The sequence below is a fragment of the Macrobrachium rosenbergii genome, chromosome 11, assembly GCF_040412425.1.
Source record: "Macrobrachium rosenbergii isolate ZJJX-2024 chromosome 11, ASM4041242v1, whole genome shotgun sequence".
NCBI lineage: Eukaryota > Metazoa > Arthropoda > Malacostraca > Decapoda > Palaemonidae > Macrobrachium > Macrobrachium rosenbergii.
The window spans coordinates 25,534,362-25,554,963 of NC_089751.1; the positions used below are offsets into that span (position 1 = coordinate 25,534,362).

At 37.5% G+C, this 20,602-nt stretch overlaps 1 protein-coding gene across 1 annotated transcript in view; it reads right to left on the reverse strand.

The window, feature by feature from the left end:
- Nucleotides 1–20,602, reverse strand: part of LOC136843497 (aldehyde dehydrogenase, dimeric NADP-preferring-like) — a 177,663-nt gene that overhangs the window by 83,307 nt on the left and 73,754 nt on the right. Inside the window, exon 8 of the mRNA XM_067112032.1 lies at nucleotides 17,548–17,778. Within this exon, the coding sequence (XP_066968133.1) occupies nucleotides 17,548–17,778 (231 nt within the window). The remainder of the gene's footprint in view (nucleotides 1–17,547; nucleotides 17,779–20,602) is intronic.

Consider the following 20,602-nt stretch of genomic DNA (forward strand, 5'->3'; position numbering starts at 1 on the left):
TTAGTTTTTAAGATTAAGAGTTCATTTTTGACTCCTTTTTTTCTCATTGCCTGAAGTTTAGTATGCAACCATCAGAAATGAAAAAAAATATCATTATCATATATAAATATTGGAATATATGACAGCGAAAAAAAAACACATAATTGTATACAAATCGCGTTGTAAGCAAAACAGTTAAAGCTAATGAGTTACTTTTTTCTAGTTGTATTGTACACTAAATTGCGATGATTTTGGTATATAACAGATTGTAAAATGATTAAAGCAACACAGAGAAAATATTATCACAAAATGATGCATGAATTAAGTAACACGCAGACGTAAAAAAGTTTTTCAAAAATTCACCATAAATCGAAATATTGTGCTAGAGACTTTCCAATTGTTTCAAAATGAAGGAAATTGATTGAATATTACTAGACTGTAAGTTTTTTTAGCTTACAATTGCATTTTTTTACCATTTCGATTGAGTTAAAGTTGACCAAAGGTTGATTTTTTCTATTTATCGTTATTTATATGAAAATATTTCAAAAATGGTAAAAGCTAAAAGCATGATTTATTTTTTGTTGTATTCTACATGAAATTGCACACATTTTGATGTATAACACTTTATGTAACGAATAATATAAAACGGCAAAAAAATTACGACAAGGTGACTCAAGAAATGCTAGGATTTTCAGCGGAGTTCGCACGCGTAGATGGAAGGAAAAAGTTTTTTTCAAAAATTCACCATAAATTGAAATATTGCGCCAGAGACTTTCCGTTTGTTGCAAAATGGACGTAAAGGATTGATTGTTACTAGAATGTAAGATTTTTGGCTTACGATTGCGTTTTTCGAGCATTTCGGTCAAGTCAAAGTTGACCGAAGGTTAAAATTTTGTCAGTTATTGTGATTTAAATGAAAATATTTCAAAACTGTTAAAAGCTAAAAGAATGATTTATTTTTTGTTGTATTCTACATGAAATTGCACACATTTTGATGTATAACACTTTATGTAACAAATAATATAAAACGGTGAAAAAAATACGACAGGGTGACTCAAGAAATGCTAGGATTTTCAGCGGAGTTCGCACGCGCAGATGGAAGGAAAAAGTTTTTTTAAAAAATTCACCATAAATTGAAATATTGCGCCAGAGACTTTCCGTTTGTTGCAAAATGGACGTAAAGGATTGATTGTTACTAGAATGTAAGATTTTTGGCTTACGATTGCGTTTTCGAGCATTTAAATTCGAGTCAAAGTTGACGAATGTTAAAATTTTGTCAGTTATCGTGATTTAAATGAAAATATTTCAAAACTGTTAAAAGCTAAAAGAATGATTTATTTTTCATTGTATGCTACATGAAATTGCACACATTTTGATGTATAACTTTATGTAACGAATAATATAAAATGGCGAAAAAATTACGACAAGGTGACTCAAGAAATGCTAGGATTTTCAGCGGAGTTCAGCCTTGGCGAAGGAAAGTTTTTTCAAAAATTCACCATAAATCGAAATATTGTGCTAGAGACTTTCCGTTTGTTGCAAAATGAAGGTAAATGATTGATTGTTACTAGAATGTAAGAGTTTTAGCTTACAATTGCGTTTTTTTACCATTTCGGTTGAGTCAAAGTTGACCAAAGGTTAAAATTTTCTCAGTTATCGTGATTTAAATGAAAATATTTCAAAACTGTTAAAAGCTAAAAGAATCATTTATTTTTTGTTGTATTCTACATGAAATTGCGCACATTTTGATGTATAACACTTTATGTAACGAATAATATAAAACGGCGCAAAAATTACGACAAGGTGACTCAAGAAATGCTGACATTTTCAGTGGATTTCCCGCGCGCGGATGGAAGGAAAAGTTTTTTTAAAAAATTCACCATACATCGAAATATTGTGCTAGAGACTTTCCGTTTGTTGCAAAATGAAGGTAAATGATTGATTGTTACTAGAATGTAAGAGTTTTGGCTTAAAATTGCGTTTTTTGACCATTTCGGTAGAGTCAAAGTTGACCGAAGGTTAAAATTTGGTCAGTTATCATGATTTATATAAAAATATTTCAAAACTGTTAAAAGCTAAAAGAATGATTTATTTTTTGTTGTATTTTACATGAAATTGCGCACATTTTGATGTATAACACTTTATGTAATGAATAATATAAAATGGTGAAAAAATTACGACAAGGTTACTCAAGAAATGCTGACATTTTCAAAATGAAGGTAAATTTGAATATCACCAGCGGAGGGAAGGAAAAAGATTTTTATAAAAATTCACCATAAATCGAAATATTGTGCTGGAGACTTTCCGTTTGTTGCAAAATGAAGGTAAATGATTGAATATCACCAGAATATTATATTTTTGCTTACCCAAAAGACCCAAATATATATATATATTTATATATATATATATATATATATATATATATATATATATATATATATATATATATATATATATATATATATATATATATATATATATATTTTTTTACTTTATATATATATATATACTATATATATACATAACTAAAAGGAATGCTTGTGAAAAACTTTTTTTGCATAAAACGAAATAATATACAAAACACCAATAAATACAGATATATAAAAACTTGTAATAAATATAAAACTAAAAATAAATTCAATGCAGAATACTCACTCGTAATCCTGACTCTTAGTTTCTGTTCTTGTTTTCTCCCTCCTCCATTGAAGAGTCTTGCATTTTCCTCTCGACATGTGAGGCACAGGCAGAGGAGGAGACGCGGCGCCCCTACTGCGGATGGGCCGCCCTTCAGCAGCCCGCTGCGCCCTCCGGTGTCGCTCGGGTAGGCGCACTCCAATATATGACCACAGTGTGGTACTTGCGGTCACACTCCCCGAACCTGCAAAGTGCTACCCTGCAGGTGCGACAGACGTACCGGGTGTCTCTTCTTCTGCCATTCATATGGCACACTCGGCACCGTTTCTGTTTACGCCCTTCTAGGAGCTCCAGTGTGTGATCTCCTGCCTGCATCCGACACACAGGGTCGACTACCCGACGGGACATTGGAATGTGAGGGAGGGCGGCATCATCATCAAGGGCGGCGGCAGCAGGGGCGGCGTCGGCAGGAGCAGGAAGACCGAGGTTGGCCCTCCTAGCGACATCTGCCCTTTCCTCTCGGGGCAGAGCTGGAGCTCGGGGCAGGGGGGCGGTGTTGGAAGGCCACTCCTCTGGATTAAAGTTTATGAGGGCATTCCCAGCCACCTCAAGAAACTGGATGTGGGACAACCTCCAAACGTCAGAATTGTACCCACAGTAAAGGATGTAGGCATTCTGGAGGGCCAACTGAAGGAGGTATTTGACGAGCTTCTGTGTCCACCTCCTGATTCTCCTGGTGAAGGGATAATACTGGATGAGTTGACCAAAGAGATCAACCTCTCCCATGTGCCTGTTGTAGTGCCCGATGACAGTAGGGCGTTGGACACGAAACTCCTCATACGTAACTTGGCCCTGCTGACGTGTCTTCTTCCGCTGAATGATCTCTTCTTGGATGGGCTCATGACTCGTCGTAATCATGGGCACGAGTCGGACCCCCTTCCAACAGATGACGAAGACATCTCCCTTCCGCCGCCACTCTGTCTCTCCTCTTGCCAGATGTTGCGGCTGGCTAGCAAACCTCTTGAGGACATTCGGGGCCCCACGCACCAACCGAAGGGTACCACTGATGTGCACACCTGCTTCATACAGTTCCTGGGCCAGGGATACCGAGTTATAATAATTATCCATAAACAGGTGGTATCCCTGGTTACGGAAACGATCCACAAGACCGAAGACAGTGTCACGCAGCGTGGAGAAGACCCCAGAATACACCGAGAAGTCCACGACGTATCCAGTGTTGGATTCTGTAATAAAAAATAACTTGGGGTTGTACACTTTTATACTTAGATGGCCTTTGTATGGCATCATCCCCTCATCCAAAGAAAGGTTCTTGGAAGGAACCACGAGAAACTGGCACCGTTCACGAATGTACTCCAACACTGGGTGGACTAAGATGAGGCGGTCGGGGTTATTCCGGGGTACGGCCCTTCGGTTGAAGGCATTGAAATACCTGTCCAACGCCAGGAAACTATCACGAGGCATAATGCCGGGCAAATTGGGCGTACTTTAAAAAAAATTCCGCCTCCAATATTGCCTGATGTCGGCAGCAGGCATCATTCCAAAAAAAATGTGGAGCCCCAAAAAATGCGCCATGTCTGTGAGGTTGCAGCCCTGACAGCGATACGACAACGTCGTCTGCAGTTCCTCACGGCAGTACCGAGCGTAATCTGCCGTCTCTGCAACAAGGTATTCCAGCAATTCCCGCGTCAGGAAGAGCTGAATGAACCCCAGTGTAGTGAGAGGCACAGGGACGGTCAGTTCAGGTGCTGCCGTGAATGGGTGCATGTTAGGTGGGGTGGGGTTCTCCAACCACCCCTCATCACTTTCGGACGAACAGCCTTCACCCAAGCTGCCGCGACGTTGCGACCTTCTACGGGCCCGTGCTCGCGCACGCGCACGGGCACAACTTCGCACTCCCACCCTCCCCACTGGCCCATCTCCCTCACTTTCACCATCACTTTCTGTCTCGTCCCCACCAGCCACAATCGGGGCCTCCTCCTCCTCCTCAGACTCTCCCTCATACGCACTGAAACCACTAAATTCAAGCTCACTTTCCTCCTGTGGCTCCCGTACGGACATTGGGGGCAAGTACTCATCATCACTAACATCAGGCGTGATGTCCTCATCACTGGATGACCAACTGCCATCGAAATGAGGACTTTCCACCTGCTCTCGATCAAGCTCCAACAAGTACTCGTCAATGTCCTTTTGTTGGAGGCCTCCCAAATGCTTATGGATGCCCCTCAGGACACCCCGATGCTTCCTAGGGGTCGTAAAAGGCACGGGATGTGGTCCCTGGTCCCCTTCGGTCACACGTGGCTGCACAACACGGTGTTGAGAAGCTGGGTCATCTTGGGTGCTTGGTCCCTCTCCAGCATCCCAGTCTAAAACTCGTCTCACACGCTCACATCTTGGGTGCTTGGTCCCTCTCCAGCATCCCAGTCTAAAACTCGTCTCACACGCTCACTACCAACAGGCAATATGCGCCTTTCACGGTCCTGACGACGTTGGGACATCTCTGCAAACGTCCTGTTGCCTCACAAATCATAAACACTTTCGCCAAAGTTCTGCAAAACACGGATGTGTCAAGATATCGCTCTCTGACGATGCGCCGCTGATGCTTTCTGGTGCGAGAAGGAAGAAATTCGCGCATGCGCGTCTGGGTGACGCTTATAAACAAAACAACAGCGTGATCCGTGAACTCCCAGCATCCCTCAAGGCGCGTGATTTAAAACCTTTCGCAAACTAGGCCTATAATTATTTTTCAGCGAATATTTAAAAAAACCATTTTTAGTCGACGTATCATACGTCCACTTGGCACCCAACAGACAATTTTAGTCGACGTATGGTACGTCCAGTAGGCGTTTAAGGGTTAATATCATTTCAAAGTCATCTTACAACATTACCCTTTCAATTATATGGCTTACAGCTACGTGTGAAAGCTAAGCAAGTTACCCCTGAGCCCCTGAGAGAGAGAGAGAGAGAGAGAGAGAGAGAGAGAGAGAGAGAGAGAGAGAGAACAAAAATACATGTGCACATTAAAAATATTCAATACACTAGTGACAGTGGGTACACAAAGAATAATTCACAAAACTAGGTTATAAGAATATACAGTATCAGTAAACATTAAACTAAAATCAATCATAAAAAAGAGGGAAAACTCCCTCACAAAGCATTGAAGCTATATATTTATATACATACATACACTACATACATACACATGCACACACACACACACATATATAATTTATATATATATATATATATATATATATATATATATATATATATATATATATATATATATATATATATATATATATATATATATAGGCAGTCCCCAGTTATCGGAGGGGTTCTGCTCTGTCGGTGTGATGATAACTGAAAATTGGTGATGTTTGGCACTTATCGGCGCCGAAAAGCACTGAATATCGCTGATTTTCAGTTATCAGCACGCTCTGTTAGGTATGTATTGGTGCCAATACCCAATTACTGGTGCCAATAAGCAGAAATCGGTGATTTTCTGCGGCGAAAATTGCCGACTTTTGTTGCTAAACAAGCCCCTTAAAACCGGATTGCGATAACCGACCCCACAAATAACTGGGGCTGCCTGTATGAATGTGTGTGTGTGTGTGTGTGTGTATATATATATATATATATATATATATATATATATATATATATATATATATATATATATATATATATATATATATATACACATATACAACACACACACACACACACACACACACACACACATATATATATATATATATATATATATATATATATATATATATATATATATTATATATATATAGAAATCATCAACACACAATCACGTGTGGAACAGAAATAAATTTCTGACTCACGTCGGGATCGAACCCAGGTCTCTCAGGTGGAAAGCAAGGGTGTTACCCACTGGGCCATACAAGTCTAAAAGAAGTTGGAACCTGAGAGCAACTGCACCCAAGGAATTACCTGGGCAAGCTAACTGCTTGCATACCAGCGAAGTTTTCCCCAACTTCCCGACTCAGCAATGACCCAATAGACAACATTTCATTGAATTATCCCTTCTGAGTGAATAAGATAGAAATCATCAACACACAATCACGTGTGGAACAGAAATAAATTTCTGACTCACGTCGGGATCGAACCCAGGTCTCTCAGGTGGAAAGCAAGGCGTTACCCACTGGGCCATACAAGTCTAAAAGAAGTTGGAACCTGAGAGCAACTGCACCCAAGGAATTACCTGGGCAAGCTAACTGCTTGCATACCAGCGAGTTTTCCCCAACTTCCCGACTCAGCAATGACCCAATAGACAACATTTCATTCGAATTATCCCTTCTGAGTGAATAAGATAGAAATCATCAACACACAATCACGTGTGGAACAGAAATAAATTTCTGACTCACGTCGGGATCGAACCAGGTCTCTCAGGTGGAAAGCAAGGGCGTTACCCACTGGGCCATACAAGCCTAAAAGAAGTTGGAACCTGAGAGCAACTGCACCCAAGGAATTACCTGGGCAAGCTAACTGCTTGCATACCAGCGATTTTCCCCAACTTCCGACTCAGCAATGACCCAATAGACAACATTTCATTCGAATTATCCCTTCTGAGTGAATAAGATAGAAATCATCAACACACAATCACGTGTGGAACAGAAATAAATTTCTGACTCACGTCGGGATCGAATGAAATGTTGTCTATTGGGTCATTGCTGAGTCGGGAAGTTGGGGAAAACTCGCTGGTATGCAAGCAGTTAGCTTGCCCAGGTAATTCCTTGGGTGCAGTTGCTCTCAGGTTCCAACTTCTTTTAGACTTGTATGGCCCAGTGGGTAATGCCTGCTTTCCACCTGAGAGACCTGGGTCGATCCCGACGTGAGTCAGAAATTATATATATATATATATATATATATATATATATATATATATATATATATATATATATATATATATATATATATATATATATACATATATACATATACAGGCTGACCATCACTAATCCGGCACAAATTTGGCTTTCAGAGTAATTTCTGTTCCTTTAATTTTCAAATTTCCTGGTCGCTAAGCTAACTTTCGCTTGCCGGCGCTTCAATTTGGTGGCGCAGTGTGCTGCATCAACAAACTGATAGCCTAGCCTACATTATACTGAACTCTATTCACATATTAACAGTATTATACAAACATCAACATAACCAATGTGCATCTTTTTCATGGATCTTTTAAAAAGTTATGCTTTACTACATTGTTTCCAATTGCATATATTCTCATATTGCTTTTGTATTATAAATTGCGATCAATGTTTTGTTTTGGGAATCGATATCGCGGTGTTTATTTCGCAGCATTTAACTAAGTTCAAAGCGCTTTTCTTGCTTCTAGTTAGCGTAAATGAATATGGATACTTTATTTATTTGGGACAAGGATATTTTTCGTTATACAAAGTGTTTTTAAGTTAAAATATAACTTAAATACGTCTCGTTGTGAAATTAATTTAGCTATTTTTTCATTAATATATGACGTTCGCGGGAATCGCAGCTGGCCGTTTTGGGGGCATGTTTGTTTTGTGTAAAAAAAAAATCAAGATTCCGTTCGCTATTTTCTCTTGATTTCATCATAATACGAGCTTTACGTATTTATCTTTTATCGGTGTGAAAACAGTAGTAATTTGTATTCATTCATGCCCAGTAATTTTGATTAAAATACATTCTCTCCAGTTTTATTTACGGTCGAGTTTCATCCATGTTGCCGATGCACAATAATTTATAGTCATTAGCAGCTTGAATATTGGTTTCTCAGCTTCAGCTACAACTTGCAGCTTAAAGTTACTGTAGCAGTATATTTCCCTGCCGATCTTTTCTCCAAAGCGAATAAGGGTATACAGTAATACTTCGATCTTACACGATTCAAGTTGCGCAAATTCACACACACACGAACTTTTCACTGGAACCTAACTAATGGGCATACGCGATTTTTTCACAGACACACGAAATTATCGAGAAACCCTGCAGAAGTGGGTGTTTAATTTTTGAAGTAATTTACAAGTTTTCATGCTTTTATGTGTAAAATCTGTATGAAAAATGCATTTCATTCTTTTATGTGTAAAATCTGTATGAAAAATGCATTTCATTCTTTTATGTGTAAAATCTGTATGAAAAATGCATTTCATGTTTTAATGTGCAAAATCTCTATGAAAAATGCATTTCATGCTTTCATGTGTAAAATCTGTATCGAAAATGTATTATTTTTATTTTTGTGCATAAATATGATGCAAAGGCAATTTCAGCACATTCAGTTAGTGTACTTTTACAAGATGTGATACCCATTTGCAAAGTTACTGCACTTTTCAAAGATGATACCCCTGCAGAAAATGCTTGTTTAATGCATGAAGTACATTTATAAGTTTTCATGCTTTTAACTGTAAAATCGATATGGAAAATTTATATTTATATTTCTGTACATAAATATACAAGTATTATGTCTATTTGCAAAGTCTTTGTCACAAGAACTTTACATGACCCTGAGATGAGGTTGTTCAGTCGCGCTCATTTGATAAAATGAATTCGTTAATGTAATATCAGAGATGTAACTAAGAAGTTTATAAGAGATTGTTCAGGGATCGGGAAACCACTGACTGAATGGACGGGGAAGAGAAATTGTGTAAGATTGAAATGGGATGAGCGAATGATCGAAGCGTTCGAGAGATTGAGAGAGGAGGCTGCAAGAGACGTGACGTTGGCTTTCCCAGACTATAGTGAGAATGCGAGTAAACTAGAACTGTATACGGATGCAAGTAAATATAGTATGGGAGGATGCCTGGTACAAATGCAGAAGGCGAATGGGGAAGAACAATTGAGAGTAATTGCGTATGTGAGCAAGGCGTTTGGAAGGGCACAGTTGAAATATTCGGTGATTGAAAAGGAATTAGCTGCTATAAGGTTTTGTGTGAAAGCGTTGAAAGTATTTTTGTATGGGGTAGATTTTGTAATACGGACGGACCATCGACCGCTAGTATATATGGTTAAAAAGGAGAGTGTGAATGCTAGAATTGCGAGAACAATAGAGGATTTGAATGAGTTTAGTTTTAAGGTAGAGTATGTACAAGGTAGACAGAATGTTGTTGCAGATGCTATGTCGCGTATGTGGATTGAACGAGATGATATGGTTAGGAGCAACTGGGACCCGGACCGAGTACCTGTAGGATTTGTGGTAAAACAACAGTATGTAGGGGAGAATCGAGTGTGGGAATGTCTGTTTGGGGGGTTGAGTAATTTGGAAACAAATGGGTTGATTGACGGAGTACCTGCAAGCATGAATGAGTTACATGAAAAGGTAATGAATGAAATGCCGGAAGGAGGAGTGCACAAGGAAGGAAGGGAATTAGATGAGGAGGAAAAGTTAGTGAAAGTGTTGTTGGTAGTGGCTGAAATATTTAAAATTACAGTACGATTGTTCTTTGGATGGAATAGGCGGTGGAGTATAAAGGAGGGTGAATGAAAATGGTACGAATGTAATTTTAAATGTTCAATGTGGAAAGGATAATTGTAACTGGCTGGTTAAGAAAGGTGATTGTGAGGAAAATGAGGGAATAAGGGTGCGGTTGAGGATATCGTTGAAGATGAATGCGATGAGGATGGTTGTGAGGAAGCTAAGCAGGTGAATGTAGCCGTGAGAGCGTGTATGCATGAAGCGAAAAGGTAAATTAGTAACAGATGTAGTGGTGAATCAGAGTGAATATTGTAGTTTGGCAGATAACGGGAGCACAAGTGTTGTTAGTGAGTAGTACAGTAGTGAGTGAACTGGAAAGGTGCGATTGGGATGTAAAAGAAAATCAACGAGTGTAAGGATACGTGGTTTGGGACAAGGGAGTGTGTTAGTATGGGAGGAGGTACAATTAAAAATTCAGTTAGGGGATTTGAAATAATACATAATTTTGTAGTCATGGATGAGAATGATTTGCCAACATGTTTTTATTAGGAATTGATTTTATGAGAATGCATGATATAAGTGTGGATGTCGGGAGGGAATTTTAGGAAAGGGCGGCAGGAAATAACGAAGGTTAAAGGAGGGGATGTGTCTAAAACTAGTTTTGTAGGTATGGTAGATATTGCAAGGAGTGAAAATGATTTGTTGAGTGAAGAGGAAATTAAGCAGATGCAAAATCAGTGCATGAGAATAAGTATGTTAAGAGAGTGTGTGTTAGAGGGTGTAAAGTAGGAAGTTGGCACGTCTGAGTTAGAAGTCTATAAGCGAAGTGCTAAGAGATTTGTTGTATGTAAAGGTATAGTTTATTTTTGCATCAGGAAGGAATGTGGGATAGGGAAGTGTATGTGCCAGTGTTTTCGGAAGATGCAGCCGTGGGTATGTGTTATTAGTGCATGATAGGTTTGGGCATCTGGGGAAAAATAAATTATGGGAATGTATGACAGATTGTATGTGCCTGGATTGAATAAAATTTGTGCGGATGTAGCGAATACGTGTGCGGACTGTCAGAAGGGTAAGTATCAAAGTGTGCATGCGAATCCACCTGTGTTGCGATTGCAGATGAAAGAGTTATTTGAGATGGTTGTGATTGATTGTGTGTCGTTGCCTGTGACTGATAGAGGACATGTGGGAATGGTTGTAATGGTAGATCATTTGAGTAAGTTTGCATATGCAGTAGCAATTCGGAACAAAAAGAGTGAGACTGTAGCGAGAATGGTGGGTCAAGTGATATTGCCAATGTGTGTGTGCAAGCCGGACGCGAATGTTGAGTGACAATGGGCCTGAATTTGTTGGATGGGAGTTTGAGCAAATGTTGCGTGATTGGGGAATAGAGCATGTGTACTCTCGCCGTGATATGCCCAGTGCGAATGGATTAGCGGAATGAACAGTGAGAACGTTGACGGAGATATTACGTATGATGAGTGAATGTGATAATGATTGGGATGTAAATGTTGGGCGAGTTTTGGGTATACAACGCCACCGTGCATAAACCACTCCTTGGTATGTCTCCGTGTAAATATGTGTTAAATTTTGAAAAGATAGTGAGACCAAGATTGGGTATATCTGAGAATGATAGGGAGGTATGGAAGAAGGCGCATGAGAGGTTTGAAAGTTACAAGGTGGGCGAGAAAGTGTTGAAAGAAGTAATCGAAAGATCGGTTGAATGTAAATAAAGTGCATGAAAATTTGAGGGTCCGTATGAAGTGTTGGAAGTTGGTCCCAGTGGGCTTAGTTATGTTGTAGGGAAGTATGTGTAGATGGTAGTGTGAGAGAAATACGAGTGCATCATAACCAATTGCGTGATGGAAGTATGTACCGAATATGTGAGAGAGAATGGGGTGTATAAATGGTTGAAATCGAATGTGGGTGAACCAAGTATGCATGAGAGCTTGTGTATGGAGGATCAGCAATTTGTTTTGATAGAGTATGGTAGGAAACGTAAGAAAGGGAAGAACGTGAGTGAACGGAATGATCATAAGTTGTGTGATAGGGGTGTGAGTGCCAAAGTGAAAATGAGTGATAAAGCGTGTAATCTGATGAATGGGATGGTATGAATAGAACATTATAGCATATGTGGGTTTGATATAACTGAGTTGACTGAATGTGTGGGGGTGAGTGAGCGGCTGGAGGTGAGCGAAAGTGTAAGAGTAAGAGAGCGTAACAGTAATATCTCCGAGTGATTGAAAGCATGAATGAATCGTTGCAAGAATTGGAAAGGTCAATGAGCCCTCCATGGGTTAGTTGAAGAATTGGGGAGGTATTTGGAAACGAGTTAGAGGGTAGATGAGATTGTGGATGAAATTGAGAGTGGTAATAGTGAAGAAGATAGCGTGAATCTGAGAGAGAATGGAGGAGAAAATGTAAATCTGAATGTTGCTGGAAGAGAGAGCGAGTCTGAGAGAATGATTGCGTGCCTGAGCAGCGTTCTAAAGGACCTGCTAGTGAGCATCCGTGGGTGTTGCGTAAGGCAATTTGAATGCAGTGTGAAAAGTGTTGGTTGGGAAATGCTAAAGGGGGGAGAATTATAGAGGGATGAATGAATTTTTATTTAGCATTTCCCAACGTTTTGTGAGAGAGAGAGAGAGAGAGAGAGAGAGAGAGAGAGAGAGAGAGAGAGAGAGATTTCTCGAGAGAGTGAGTGTGTAATTGTCGTTAGTGAGTGTTTGTTGTTGGAAGAGGGATAAGGTCGTTAGTTGGAGTTTGTTTACGGCGCTGTCTGTCTGTGAAAATGTGAAGATTTCGGTTTTGGGGGAGTCTTTAGTCAGAGCTAGTGCCGGTCAGTGGTTTCGTGTTGGACAGTTTTTTGTTTTTCTGAGAGTTGTTGGTTTTCCTTGTTGGTGTGCTATTTTATTGTGTATATGGTTCTATTTCCTTTTTTTTTATTTATATTTCCTTGTTGTGTAGAGTCTGTTTTCAGTTTTGTTTGTGTGGTTTTGTGTGCTGTGTTGGCGACCGTGGACACCTTAATCCATCTCCCAGCAACCGAGGATCAGGGTGAATGTTGTGTGTGGTTATATGTTCTATGTATCTGTGTTGTGTGTTGTTTTTGTGGTTTTGAATTCCGCCACATTGTATAAGGGTCATTCTTTGAAAATTACTTTGTTCACCTCTGAGAAAAGTGCTGGTGCAATCTGTATGTGCATGTAATTACAGCACGTTCAGTTAGTGTACTTTTACAAGATGTGATAACCTTAGTTACTGCATTTTTCAAAGATGATACCCCTGTAGAAAGTGTGTTTAATTTTTATGTTTTCGTGTTTTTAGGTGTAAAATCAGAATGGAAAATTTGTATTTATATATTTGCGCATAAATACGATACAAAAGCAGTACAGTTACTTTATTACAGTATCTCTCTCTCTCTCTCTCTCTCTCTCATTCTTAGTTAGTGCTCAAACATACTTTTACAACTTATTATTTCTCTGTATGTCATTACCTGTACAGTATATAATTTTAAATTGATTGAATTTTACCTGTACTGTACTATCTTCTACGAACATTATGTACATGTTTTCGATATTTTATGGAATTGTATTTTTGTTGACTGACATATGACGTTTTGCCTAGTGACGCAAAGAAAACGGCTTTTACTCTAAGTGACAAAGCGGCATCCCATGAATTAGGGGTAACATTAGTATATCGACTCACGCAAATACTGTAAATGCGTATTATGAAACTGTGCAGTACTCAATTTTATGTCAACCATTTACTGTATTCCCTTTTTAAGGGTAATAAGCTAAATTTTAAATAAAATTACACTAAATTTACTTCATTTAAAAGTTAGCTTAATACTTTGGGAGCATGATTAGGGTCATATTTAGTACTTAAACTCTGGAAATAAACATTTACTAGCATTTTTAAAGACCATGCCAAACTTACGCGAAAATTCACCTTGCACGAGGGGCTCCGGAACCTCCAGAACCTAACCTCGCATAATTTCGAGGTATGACTGTGTAAAAAATATATCAGTCCTATTGTACAGTACTTAACGTCATTCGTAACATAACTACAGTAATTGTGTATTATCGTACGATGGTTGAAATACAAGCAAAACAGTTGTTATCCAATACGATTATTAGCAAAACACCAGTTTCCCATTCGGTTGTTTATGGCTGTACGCATTTACGCAAGAGTATAACGTTACTAACAATACTTTTATCATTCTCTTTTACTTTTTTAACTAGCAGATGGAATAAAGAGATGGAGGAAAAGAAGTTGGTCTATTGTAAGTTGGTCTCTCTCGCTGCCTGCACAAAATCTAAAAATATTTCCTAAATATTTTCGTATCAGTATTAATTGTTAACCCCACCGTAAACTCAAAATATCGTAAGTCGAATTATCGTAACTCGAGCACTACCTATATTTGATAACTGTCTTTTCTTTATTAACCAACTTGTACTGATTTATTTGATATTTTAATTCTAGGATGAGGTGCTTAGCTACTGTGTTTCGTGTATTCTAGCCTAGTACATGGCTAATCTGGCACCCTCTAGGTCCTAATGATGCTGGATTAGTGATGGTCAACCTGTATATATATATATATATATATATATATATATATATATATATATATATATATATATATATAATATATATATGTAATGTCTGTTTTATTTGTTACCCGTTACCAATGTAAAGAAGTTTATTATTGTTATCTTTGTAATGTTTGTATTAGTAATGTTTTGTTGCTTCTTCTTATTTGAATTAGTTTTCTATTTCCTTTATAGTTGCTTTATCATTTCTGGCTTTGTTTGTTGTTGGTTGTTAGAGTCTCAGGAGGCTTCAGAAGACACAGTGCAGTTTTCTTACTTCATTAATACGCTAGTAAAATAATACAGTACAGGTAGTGCTCGAGTTACGATAATTCGACTTACGATAATTCGCTTTTACGATGGGATTAGCAATTAATATCGATACGACAATATTTTGAAAATACGTATTTTTAAATTTCGCGGGTGACTGGCACAGGCAACAACGTATAATCAGGCAGCGTCACGATTATGATATCGTTGGCCCGAGAGGCTGGAATAGGTACATTAATTCAATGAGCCGACCTCACTTGCCCTCGTTGTGTCGGAAGTTAAAAATAGGTCAGTGTTCGTTTGCACCACTTTTGTGCGCTTTGTAAATACAGGTAGTGCACGAGTGGCGATAATTCGAGTTTACGATGGGAGTTAGCAATTAATACCAGCATCGACAATATTTAGAAAATATTTTTAAATTTCGAGCGGGCACAAGCAACAGCGTATACTACAATTGCCGAAATCAGGCAGCAAGAAAGACCAACTTACAATAGACCAACTTCTTTTTCTCCATCTCTTTATTCCATCTTCTTAGTTAAAAAAGTAAGAGAATAATAAAAGCATTGTTAGTAACCTTATACTCTTGCGAAAATGCGTACAGCCATAAACAACCGAACGAGACTGTTGTTTTGCTAATAACCAAATCGGAACAACTGTTTTGCTTGTATTTCAACCATCGTACGGTTAAACAATTATCGTAGTTATGTTAAAAATGACGTTAAGCACTGATATGTTTTTACACTACCCTTATCCGCTTTGGAGAAAAGATCGGCAAGGAAATATACTGCTGCAGTAAAATTAAGCTGCAAGTTGTAGCTGACACTGAGAAAAGAATGTTCAAGCTGCTAATGACTATAAATTATCGTGCATTGGCAACATGGATGAAACTCGACAGCAAATAAAATTGGAAAGTATTTTAATCAAAACTACTGGACATGAAAGAACACATATTACTGCTGTTTTTACGCCAATAAAAGATACATACTGAAAAGCTCATAGTATGATGATGAAATCAAGAGAAAATAGCTTAACGGAATCTTGATTTTTTTGTTTACACAAAACAAAGGGCCAGCCAGCTGCCAACGTCATCTACTAACGAAAAAATGGCTAAAATAATTTCACAACGAGACATATTTAAGTTATATTTCGACATAAAAACACTTCAATAACGAAAAATACACGTCCCTTATAAATAAAGTATCTAGAGATTCATTTACGCTAACTTGAAGCAAGAAATGCCCTCTGAACCGAGTTAAATGCATCGAAATAAAGACCGCGTGATCGATTCCGAACCAAAACATTTGATCGCTATGATCGGAATTTATAATGCAAAAGCAGTATAAGAATATTTACGACTGGATACAGTGTAGTAAAGCATAATATTTTAAAAGATCCATGGAAAAGATGCACATTCGTTATTTTGATGTTTGTATAATACGGCGGTGTTATGTGGAAATAGAATACAGTATAATGTACGCTAGGCTACCGTATATGATATACGAAAGTGCAGGCCAGGCCTTGTTTGTTACTCAATTTCTCTTAATACTGGCTTATCATGTCAGTCTGCATTGAACCTGCAGAATTAGCTGACACTAATAATTACTATACCAAATGTATAAAATATACTGTGTAGTGTAGGCTAGGCTACCATATATGTATAGATGGTACTGATTACCCTAGTGTAGGCTAGGCCATATTCGAGTTACGATTTTTTCAACAAACGATGGGTTTTTTTTTTAACCTAACCCCATCGTAAGTAGGGGAATACCTGTATACATACAAGTTAAGTAGTATGACTACGAATTGAAGTATGAGCCTTTCTTGAATCTTCTTAACCCACAACTGGTGAGGCTCTCGACCTCGCTCCACTAAGGCTCTCGGATATTCTTCTGCGTCTCTCCCTTCAAGCTTGCTTTCTCGAAGGTTCTTCAAAGGAAATGGCCATCCCACCAGTAGGTGGACAATTGCTTCTATTCCGTCTTGTAGTCGTCCTTATTGGTTGAAGATTATCTAACCACGTCCCTTGGGTGTGATTAATTGACTTAATTCCTCCTTTGTGGGTGGGACTAATGATGTCACCAGAAGTCTTCAGGTTCCGGTGAAAGTTGGAAGGTCAGGTCACAGGTGAGATGGGTAGGCAGTTTTTAATGGTTGCGCTTAGATTATTCTGGCACCAAGTGTTTTGGCTACATACTCACGACACTTCCTGATTGTTACTCTCTTTCTCTTTCTCTGTCTCATTTCTCTATTAATATTCATTCTCTCTCTCTCTCTCTCTCTCTCGCTCTCTCTCTTTCTCTGTCTATCCGGTGAAAAACAAATCCAAGAGCTGCTCAACAACAAATGTTTAATCATTGACTGGTAGAAACGAATTGAGCTCTTTAGCTGTGTTGTACCTATTCTTCCCCGAAAGTGGGCGGGGCAGCCTACTTACACCCAAACCAAAAGAGCGCTACCACGATTTTTAAATTTTGAGCTGCCACGTAATGTAGAAACTAATAGCTATGTAATTATTTGGTGAGTTACTTACATAAAACTATCTGAATTCACAGGAAATATTATAAAAGACTTTATCCAAATCAGAAAAAGTATAGAGATTCAAAAATGATTCAATCTTTGCTATCAAGACCATATAGTACATACCTCACATGCTTTTCTGATACTATTCTGCATAAATCTGGAGACTCTCTTGGTTTATCACCATACCATTCCTTCAAAATCTCACCAGCTTTTGAAATAAATTTCTCTTGAACCTCTTGGGAGCAAAGGATGTAGTCTGGAGCGATACAAGTCTGTCCAACATTTATACACTTTCCCCATAAAATACGTCGGACAGCAACATCCATATTGACACTATCATCAATGTACACAGGGCTGAAAAATAAGAAAAATTTAATGGCAATGTGCCTAAAATACCTTCAGAAGTTTAAATCCAATATTAGGTCAGTTTTTCACACTTGCCTACTCTTCCAGCTTTTTGCTCTTGAAAGTACTGTAGTATGAAAACTTTCTCAAAGGAAATAAAAAAATCATTCATAATCTTGTATTAATTCAAAATACTATACTGATATGAAATAATAAAGTGAAGTAGTTCATAAAATCTTTTAAACTGACCAAAACTGTTTGCCCTTATTGGCTCTATCTTCATTCATTAACCCTTAAACGCCGAGCCTCTATTTACAAAAACGTCTCCCGTATGCCGGTGGCGTTTGGGAGTTAGCACCTGAAGGGAAAAAAGTTTTTTTCAAAAATCACAGCACACTTAGTTTTTAAGATTAAGAGTTCATTTTGGCTCCTTTTTGTCATTGCCTGAAGTTTAGTATGCAACCATCAGAAATGAAAAAATATCATTATCATATATAAATATTGAAATATATGACAGCACAAAAAAAATTTTCATATATAATTTTATACAAATCACGCTGTGAGCAAAACGGTTAAAGCTAACGGATTATTTTTTTTTCTTTGTATTGTACACTAAATTGCGATGATTTTGGTATATAACAAATTGTAAAACAAACAAAGCAACACAGAGAAAATATTATCACAATATGATGCATGAATCCGTAACTCGCGGACGTAAAAAAATTTTTTCAAAAATTCACCATAAATCGAAATATTGTGCTAGAGACTTCCCGTTTGTTGAAAAATGAAGCTAATTGATTGAATATTACTAGACGTAAGTGTTTTAGCTTACAATTGCAGTTTTCGACCATTTTGGTCGAGTTAAAGTTGACTGAAGGTCGAATTTTTTCTATTTATAGTAATTTATATGAAAATATTTCAAAACTGATAAAAGCTACAACCATGAGTTATTTTCTGTTGTATTGTACATGAAATTGCACACATTTTCATATATAAAAGTTTATGTAACGACTAATATAAAACGGTGCAAACATTACGACAATGTGACAAAAGAATTTCTGAGATGTTCGCCAATCGCACAGGCGTAAGAAAATGTTTTTTTAAATTCACCATAAATCGAAATATTGTGCTAGAGACTTCCAATTTATTGCAAAATAAAGGTAAATGATTAAATATTACTACAATGTAAGAGTTTTAGCTTACAATTGCGTTTTTCGACCATTTCGGTCGAGTTAAAACTAACTTGACCGAAGGTTGAAATTTTGGCAGTTATCGTGATTTATGTGAAAATATTTCAAAACTGATAAAAGCTACAACCATGAATTATTTTCTGTTGTATTCTACATGAAATTGCGCACATTTTCATATATAAAAGTTTATGTAACGACTAATGTAAAACGATGCAAACATTACGACAACATGACGTAAGAATTTCTGAGATGTTCGGCGAGTTACGGCGTGTAGACGTAAGGAAAAGTTTTTTCAGAAATTCACCATAAATCGAAATATTGTGCTAGAGACTTCCAGTTTGTTGCAAAATGAAGGTACATGATTGAATATTACTAGAATGTAAGAGTTTTAGCTTATAATTGCGATTTTTACCATTTTGGTATTGCGTTAAAGTTGACCGAAGGTTGAAATTTTGGCAGTTATCGTGATTTATATGAAAATATTTCAAAACTCATAAAAGCTACAACCATGAGTTATTTTCTGTTGTATTCTACATGAAATTGCGCACATTTCCATATATAAAACTTTATGTAATGACTAATATAAAATGGTGCAAACATTACGACAACGCGTGAAAGAATTTCTGGCGGACGTAAGGAAAAAAGTTTTTAAAAAATTCATCATAAATCGAAATATTGTGCTAGAGACTTCAATTTGTTGCAAAATGAAGGTAAATGATTGAATATTACTAGAATGTAAGAGTTTTAGCTTACAATTGCATTTTTTTACCATTTCGGTCGAGTCAAAGTTGACCGAAGGTTGAAATTTTGGCAGTTATCGAGATTTATATGAAAATATTTCCAAACTGATAAAAGCTACAACCATGGGTTGTATTTTGTTGTATTTTACATGAAATTGCGCACATTTTCATATATAAAACTTTACGTAACGGCTAATATAAAACAGTGCAAAAATTACGACAAAATGACGAAAGAATTTCTGAAATTTTCGGCCAAGTTACTGCTTGGACATAAGGAAAAATTTTTTTTTTTAAATTCACCATAAATCGAAATATTGTGCTAGAGACTTCCAATTTGTTGCAAAATGAAGGTAAATGATTGAATATTACTAGAATGTAAGAGTTTTAGCTTACATTTGTGTTTTTCGACCATTTCGGTCAAGTCAAATGTGACCGAAGGTTGAAATTTTTTGTAGTCGACGTACGGTACGTCCACTTGGCACCCAACAGACAATTTTAGTCGACGTATGATACACCCAGTAGGCGTTTAAGGGTTAATACCAAGAGTCTTAATAATTTCACATCAGGGAATAATTTTATATACCATCATTTAAAAATAATACTCTACTCCACCACTATAAAAATCCATGGACAATCACACCAATAGCTTAAGTTTGGAATTATTCTTAATACAACCAGGTCAGGATATTATAAGTTCTATTCTTTGATTTAAAACTTCTTGATATACTCAACACAAAAAGCACTTTCAAAGCTCTTAGAAATTTATAGGTACCTAAATATTTACACACACACACACACATATATATATATATATACAGTCAGTCCCCGGTTTACGACGGTTCCGACTTCTACACGTTCGAGGTTACGACACATATCAAATATATTCATCAGAAAATATTTCCC